The sequence below is a fragment of the Mytilus edulis genome, chromosome 5 (assembly GCF_963676685.1).
Source record: "Mytilus edulis chromosome 5, xbMytEdul2.2, whole genome shotgun sequence".
NCBI classification, from domain to species: Eukaryota; Metazoa; Mollusca; class Bivalvia; order Mytilida; family Mytilidae; genus Mytilus; species Mytilus edulis.
In genome coordinates, this window is record NC_092348.1 from 813,775 (window position 1) to 822,460 (window position 8,686).

At 33.0% G+C, this 8,686-nt stretch overlaps 1 protein-coding gene across 1 annotated transcript; it reads left to right on the top strand.

Moving 5' to 3' along the window:
- The first annotated feature begins 4,204 nt into the window (after positions 1–4,204).
- LOC139522726 (tripartite motif-containing protein 2-like) lies at positions 4,205–8,397 on the top strand. The gene is made up of 2 exons (XM_071316226.1): positions 4,205–4,312; positions 6,658–8,397. The coding sequence occupies exon 2, from the start codon at positions 6,668–6,670 to the stop codon at positions 8,345–8,347; it is 1,680 nt and encodes a 559-aa protein (XP_071172327.1). The 5' UTR covers positions 4,205–4,312; positions 6,658–6,667; the 3' UTR covers positions 8,348–8,397.
- The last annotated feature ends 289 nt before the right edge of the window (positions 8,398–8,686 follow it).

Below are 8,686 nucleotides of genomic sequence, written 5' to 3' on the forward strand. Positions count from 1 at the left end.
TTTATATCTATGTAATTGAACTACACGTCATCTTACAAATATATGGTTTAACAATGCATTAGATACTAGCTACACACTACGTGTCAAAGTTAGTAGTAGAATATTTCAATTGTGATTTATATCTATGTAATTGAACTACACGTCATCTTACAAATATATGGTTTAACAATCAACTTTCAATTCAGAAATCTGGACTATTTCAAAATTGAGAGTGGTAACAGATACCCAGCTTGTCTGGATCAATGAATGTTTGGGAGTATGAATACTGGAAGGCTGTAAATAAAAAGATCCATAACCATCTAAGGTCTACTTTATTTGTTGAAGGTTTAATTTAATGTTATTGCAAAATTTATAAATCAACAAAGTGCATACAAATCCGAAGGATGTAAAGTTTGTGAGTCGGACCTTTTTGAAACATCAAATTCCACTAGACAAAAATGTGTTTAAACCTGATAACCAACATTTTCAAAGTCTTAGTCTCCTCAATAAGCTTCTAAATCTCATATTTTTCAATAATATGATATAATCAATAATGAAATAGATTCTACCTCAGAAACTTCATTTAAATTAGATAACATTCGATTCTAAAGCATAAAAGTAACAAAGTGATTTTTACGGAATAACCTTCAGTTAAAAACTTTTCTTTCGTGTGACGTTATACTTTTCATGACGTTAATGCGCTAAGATCATTCATCAAATGTAGAGAAATTACATTTTATTTTAGTTCTATACATTTTCTTAGTTTTAAGGCATTATTTTCTTTTTTCTATGCATTAGGATAGAAATAAAATTAACATGTATTTGTTTAAAAATATGCTGGTATGCCTGAAAACCCTGAATCCTATGCAGATCACGGTATCACGCATGAATAGATCACAGTGATAATAACGAAAGCAGGTACGAACGACCAACTTTACTTAAAATGTCCTGTACCTGGTCAGGAATATGGTATTTGTTATAAAATATTCAGTTTCTATAGCCGTGTCTGCTAAATTGTATGGAGAGTTGTCTCATTGGCACACATACCACATCTTCCTATATCTATATACATGTATGTAAAATGTACCGAAATAATTAAAACGCAAACAATAAGACATATAACAATATCCAACATACCCCTTCTAAAGTACCGCTTCTAAATACATAAATATTGGATGTACAAATACAGAGACTCGCCGTACGGCAACACAATTTCACACTCGACAAAACAGTCATATTTGGGAATAGGTACATTTGGAACTTAGCGACGACATAGATGTTAGGTCACCTAAGATGTTGTTAAATTGTCGTTTGTCAGATTAGACACAAACACATCCCAAAGATCAACCAATTCGTGACGGTGAATAGCAAACATTGGTAGAGTTAACGTTATTAAACAAACTCACAGACGTTACATCTCTCTTCAATGCGGCCAAAAGAATAAAACATTCAAATTTTCAAATTTTCATTACGGCAAATACAACAAGTAAAAAGTAAAAACACAAAAATACTGAACTCCGAGGAAAATTCAAAAAGGAAAATCAAAAATTAAAAGGCAAAATCAAAAGTCCAAACACATCAAACGAATGGATAACAACTGTCATATTCCTGACTTGGTACAGGCATTTTCTAATGTAGAAAATGGTGGATTGAACCTGGTTTTATAGCTAGCTAAACCTCTCACTTGTATGACAGTCGCATCAAATTCCATTACATTGTCAACGATGCATGAACAAAACAAACATACTCAAAGAGTAAAAATGTCAAAAATAGGGGTACAACAGTCAATATTGTGTTATCATCTTAATATCACTACATAAACAACAAATGTAACAAAGTAGCACAAAAAGGCATACATCAAATTTAACATTCTCATTTTGCTTTTCGTATACGGCTGAATTTATCTATGTAAAGTCTACCCATAAATGAAAGAAGGTTTTCATTACTGGTGTAAAATTGCGCGTTTGAAATTCGCACAGGTAGACATAAAAATAATTTTGTCGTATGACGGCATACATAAATGCAGACTCACGTAAAGTAGATATAACAAAAACCAGATTTAACAGTAAAAGTAATAATAATAAATAAAATAATGGTGTGGTTCAAAGTATGACGGGATACATAAGTACAGTTTCACGTCAAATGTATATCATAAAAAACAGACTAAACAGAAAAAGTAGTCTTATTGAATAAAATAGCACATTCCCCATTTCCATTCTCAATTTTAGTCATTCATAGTATGTCAAGATCCTTAAGTAAAAGTAATATCAATAAATGAAATAATTTTGCCGTTCAAAGTATGTGGTTTTACGTAACCACAGAGTCACTTCAAATGAATATCTAAAAAAGACATATAAAGGAATACTATAATACGTAATTAAGATGATAACAAACGTCAGTACGCAAAATCTATACTTCAAGACCATCTTGTATTATTTGTGAAGTTGATACGGAATATTTATCAACAAGTTCTGGGTATCTTCCGATGAACTTTTTTAGAAAAAGGACGAGACGTTCTTTGACATACCCCTGGTTCATCAATTTTCTGCTCAGACACTGGTGACGTTTTACAAAGTCTGAATAGGAGCTGCAAGCTCTTGAATACCTAATAAGTTGGGAAATGTATATTCCATATGCAGGTGAAGTTGGTATATTACTACTAAGGTGGGGGAAATTGATAATTTCAAAATTAAAATCGTCTCGTTTGTCATAGATTCTGGTACTGAGATGACTGTGTATGTCAAATTCGAGGTATAAGTCTAAAAATGAGGCAGAGGAAGCCGTGTCTGTGGTCTCTTTAATTTCTAGTTCTGATGGGTATATTAATGGAATCCAATCAGAAAAGTTCGGATTGTTAATGGACAGAACATCATCAATATATCTGAAAGTGAAATTAAATAACCTGGCTTCTTTGATCTTCTTGTTTTTGACAAGTGTCTGAAGGAACTCCGATTCATATGAAAATAAGAAGAGGTCGGCAAGACGAGGCGCACAGTTCGTTCCCATAGGAATGCCGACAATTTGTTGAAAAAGTCTACCTCCAAATTCAACAAATATGTTGTCAATAAGAAACTCCAGCATACTGATCACTTGTTCCTCTGTGTAGTATGTTTTACCCTTTTGTTCCTTATTAACAAAATATGCCTTATGGTATCCCAAAGTGATAAATTTATAGCGTATGCTACCATTTTTATGATGAAAAGCATTGTGAATTATTTCTTTTAGACGGGTTTTCAATTTCACATGGGGAATGGTTGTATACAAGGTTGAAAAATCAAAAGTTTTAATAGAACTAATTTCAGAAAAAGACCGAGATTTAAAATTATCCAGAAGTTCTTTAGAGTTTTTCAGAATCCACATATGGTTAATACCACTACGTGAGTAAACAGTTTCACAGTATATCTGAAGACCCTCTTTAACTGCGGACAGAATTTTAGTCAATATAATGGACAATTCTTTAGTAGAACAAGCAGATGAGCCGGCAATGTACCGTTGTTTGTACGGAATTTTGTGAAGTTTAGGTATCCAATACAAACAAGGTAAGTCCTCCGATTTGTTGTTCAATGCAATGTTCATAGAAGCCATGAAGGACTTATGATTCGCCAAAATCTCATCCTTGTCAAATGATATGTTTTTGTATGTGGGATTACCTGAGTGTTCATTTATTCCTAATTCTTTTATAAGACACTCGTAGTAATACGATTTACATACAAAGACAATATTATTTGAAGCTTTGTCCGCAGGAACAACAACATACTTATCTTGAAGAGATGATAGACATTTCATAGCCTCTTTGTCACTGAAAATGGACATAGGTCGATCATTCACACAGTTTTTCAACTTATGAATGCGACGTTTTATCAGAGACCTGATTGTTTTGACCCATTCTGACAAAGTGTCCAGTTGCACTTCTTCTCGCGTAGCCCATGCTCTGGCGTAGTTCTCAATGGACCTCTTTATTTTGCTCTTTTATCAGCAAAATTATATTAAACTTGGACCACATAGGCTCTGTAGGCTCTAGGTGGTCGAGTGGTCTAGCGCGTTGGGTAAAAATGCAAGGCCATTTGGTGCCAACATATCTCAGTAGCATGAGTTCGAATCCCGGCGAGGGAAGAACAAAATATTTGCAAAGCAAATTTAAAGATCTAACATTGTGGAGCTAATGTCTACCTTGTTAAATATATGGTTTACTTGAAGTTTACAAAATTGTCTACCTTGAGAATATGTTAACTTTAAATCACATGACAGTATTGATTGAGCTGTCGTATGACGAGAGGTTATTCAGCGGAGTGCCTCGGTATATATACCTATGACAATATTGGTCAAGTTACAGGTATCTGTTGATTTTTTTAATTGGTCAATCTGAATTAAATGTCTCGTTTTATTTTACATTATTAATGTACTTATTCAAAATACATACACAATAACTTTACCCTAACAACGGTTTCTATTTACCATTGTACTTCCTTGTTTTGAAAAATAACGATCATTATTTGTACACATAAAATTTTCTACAAATAAAAAAAATAAGGAAATAGTAAATTGTAAGGCATTTTGTATTCGCCATCTCTTAATTTCAAATAATGCACCAGTTTGGTCTTTTATTCTCAATCGAAAGTTCTGTCACAGCCATCAATTAGGAGGATTCCCATTCTTTATAGACATTATTGTGTTATTACAAATGTGCTAATAAGAAAATGGTCATTATTTATCAAATTTTCACATCAAAAGGTTTTGTTGCAACCCCCATCTCCAATGTTTTTTGTGAACCACATAATGACCCCCCCTTAGAACGATGTTTCGTTAGTATGACCCCCCCCCCCCCCAAAAAAAAAAAACCCCAACAAACCCCATTGTTTAACAGTGAAAAAGAGATAATGACTGTTGGCATATAGCTATTAGAAGTATGTGGCCGTAAGGTGACCTATAGTTGTTAATTTTTGTGTCATTTTGGTCTCCTGTGGATAGTTTTCTCATTGGCAATCATACCACATCTTCTTTTTTTTATATTGACACTATCTGTTACAGAATATGGCAGAAAGATATTTTCCTTGATTGCAGTCATAATCTTTGATTGTATACTGATTTTTCATAACACATTCAACATTATAGTTTTATTATTTCATATATGTTGATTGGCCTAATTAATTTGAAAAAGGTAGTTTACTTTGTGCGGTTAGCAATCATTAATAAGTAATATTCTCTAAACATTTTCAAATATTTTATTTGATAAAGCACATACACTATATGATAATTATTATATTGCCTTGATTTTCATCATGACCTTCCATATGGTTTGTTTTGAAACTGATGAAGCTGATTTTGGTTAATATTTTTTAGTTTTATTATGCTTTGAGAAAAACATGAATAAATAAAATGTAACATCGATTTTTTCTTATTTTTTTTCTTCTGAAACATGAACATCTGACACATGCAAGAAGAATAATAATAACAAAATAAGCATTTAAAAGAAAAATAAAGATAAATATGTGCTAAAATTAATGGAATGACGTAAAAGTGAAAAAAGTAAACTTTTTGTTCCATTTCATTTGACTGCAACCCATAATTCTACAAATTTTAAATTTTATGTAAAACATTTCAATGTCGATTTTTACTAAATGTTATGAATGAATGTACATTTAACTGCTGTCTGACTGATAATTATTTGTTAATGAAAAAAAACATAATAAAGAGGGGAAATGTCTTTGTTCATTTATGCCTTTAGTAAAATTTTAAAGTTTAATAAATGTTTCGTGGATTTTAATTTACAAATTTTACAGTTCTAAAAGTGTAACTGAAAATAACACAAATCAAATATCAGTGATTCTATGGTTCTGGTCCTACATGCATCAAATATGTAGCTTTATTTGAGCATATCTTTATAAAGGTTAAAAATTATATGTCATGGACATTTAATTTCATTTCAATATGCAAATGATTTACAAAATCCCCGAGTCTATTGTTTTGTGTGTGTGAATGCAATGCTGCCTGACAAAATAGACGGCCCTTAATTGAAACATTAAATATTATTTTTCGTCATCGATATCTTTGTAATAATTTAATAAATTAATTATATCTATTTACACATGATTTTAGAATGTACACACCTTTTAAAGTCCTACATATATCCCCAGAAATATCATCAAATGATTTTTAACACTTAAAAAGTTGGAATATACATGTTCCCCTGCATGTTCAGAAACTTTATAAGTTTTATACAGTTGTTTAAGATAAGTCGGGTTTTAATTTTTCACATCCTATGGATAATGAACCACAAAAAATGAGTGATAATATACACTACCCCTGAGAGGTTGGGCATTCTGCTGGTGCTGTACACTATCGAAGATTTAAACATGACAGAAATTATCCAAGAAATTGCACGCTTACTTCTATCTCATTAACAATTTATATACTCGACAGACATATCCCCCCCCCCCCCCCCAGTTAAATTTAAATATTTTTTTCATGGCAACTCCCGAGCTGTGTGATATTTTTGGTAATGACCCCCTGTAAATGCACCGACCCTCAGCTGATAAATTATGATTATTATTCTAATAACGGTTTCTATTCAACTTTTATTGTTTCTATAGTTTGGTTCTAATAAAATCCTTGAATTAATTTTCGTCTTAATGGAATTTTAAACATGAACCAGTATAATAAAAAAATACGTTGTTTTAGGTAGTAAAGTATGTCATCCAACATTCTCTGTGGACCATGTAGACATGTCAACACACAAAAAAATGCACAGAAATGGTGTACAAATTGCGAAGAAGGTTTTTGTTCTGACTGCGAACAGGTTCATAGATCCATGAAGGTCACTAGAGATCACACACTGATATCAACCGACGATTATCGTAAAATTGAAAATATCCCCGTCAATTTGAAATGTGATACACATGGCAAGAAGTTTGATCTATACTGTAAAAACCACGACGTAGCGATTTGCGTGGTCTGCTTTCCCTCACTACACAAACACTGTTCTGATGTCATTTCCCTCGACGAAGCCTCAAAAAACGCAAAGAGATCGACAGCCCTTGACGATCTAGAAGATTCAATCAAAGTTGCTTTAGAAAACTTGAAAGGTTTCATCAACAACCGCAACCAGGCTATAAAAAATCTTAAAATAGAAGAACAAAGCGTCAGAAAATCAATCAGTGAAATGAGAGCAAATGTAAACAACCATTTGGATGAACTTGAAAATAAAATGTTAGATGATTTGTCTCAACGGTATGAAAACTGTAAATCAAAATATGGAGAAGTTCAGAAGTATTTGAATAACACAGAAATAGAAATCAACTTACTACAAGAACAAACATCCCAAATGAAACTTGTCGGATCCAACTTACAGGTATTTCTTGGCACTCGTCAGATGAACAATTTAATCCATAACAAGGTACAAAACGTCAGATCAATTACGAGCACATTACAGGATTACAAGATAGGGGTTGAGATTCATCAAGGAATAACTTCGTTATTAGAAAATGTCGATAATTTCGGAAAGGTCAAAGTTGAAGAAAACATTATCAATTTACCATTCAAAGATGCAAAGGTCGACCAAGCTCAAATAGTACATAAACCAATCGGCCAATCGTTTGATCAAACAAGGCTGCAATTGCGACAAAAGTTCCAAATCAAGGACAAAAACAATAACGAGAATGTCCGCGGATGTGGGATTTTACCAAATAGTCATTTATTGATTGCCAATTTCAATGGAAACAAAGCAATAATGGAGTATAGCGACGATGGAAGACATATCCGTGACATACCAGTCTCTCACAAACCTTTTGATTTGGCGATTATAGACAGTGATCGCATGGCAGTTTCATATTATGGAAATAATTATATTGAAATATTGAACATTAACAACAAAAAGGTTCATGCGAAAGTAACTTTCGAATGGGGTTGTTGGGGAATTTCATGCCAGAATGGAAACATTTATATAATAGTTGATAATGAAGGTATTGTGGAGATGGATATGTCAGGGAAAAGATTACGTGCAATAGGTGGAAAATATGCTGGACGTGGTATTATTTATATCGCTACTACAAACGATAGAATATATTGTACAGACTATTACAAAAACAAAATATACTGCTGTAGTATGATGGGTGAAGATATCTGGACATTCAGTAACCATTCCCTTTTAGCTCCCAGGGGTATATCAGTTGACGGTGATCAGAACGTGTTTGTTGTAGGTGAAAGTTCTAACAACCTGATGATGATACAACATGATAGGAAAGTCAGTAAGATGTTACTTACTAAATCCGACGGTTTGAACAAGCCAGGTCCCGTACAATACAATAGAGACAAGAAATTACTGTTTGTTTGTAATGGAAATGGAGATGCCTTTCTATATAGTGTTATATAGTCAGATACAGAATAATCATACATGGACTGAAATTGCGCCCTTTTACGGAAGCCCTGGAGTGCCATGCAAAAAAAAAATTTGCACAACTTGCGCGCACAAGTTACACAACTTGCGCGCACGAGTTATACAACTTGTGCGCACGAGTTATTAACTTGTGCGCACGAATTGTACAACTTGTGCGCACAAGTTACACGTGATCTTATAGACATGCGCTGTTTTGCTAAAGAGACTACTTTATGGAACGCCATAGCTGCCGAATACAAAGATATGTTTATATAAATGAATGCACATACTTTTCAATATCTGCACATGTTTTTTTCTGTGTATACACATACTTTT

Excerpts from the sequence above, each read along its gene's own strand:
- LOC139522726 (XM_071316226.1), top strand. The coding sequence starts at position 6,668 with ATGTCATCCAACATTCTCTGTGGACCATGTAGACATGTCAACACACAA.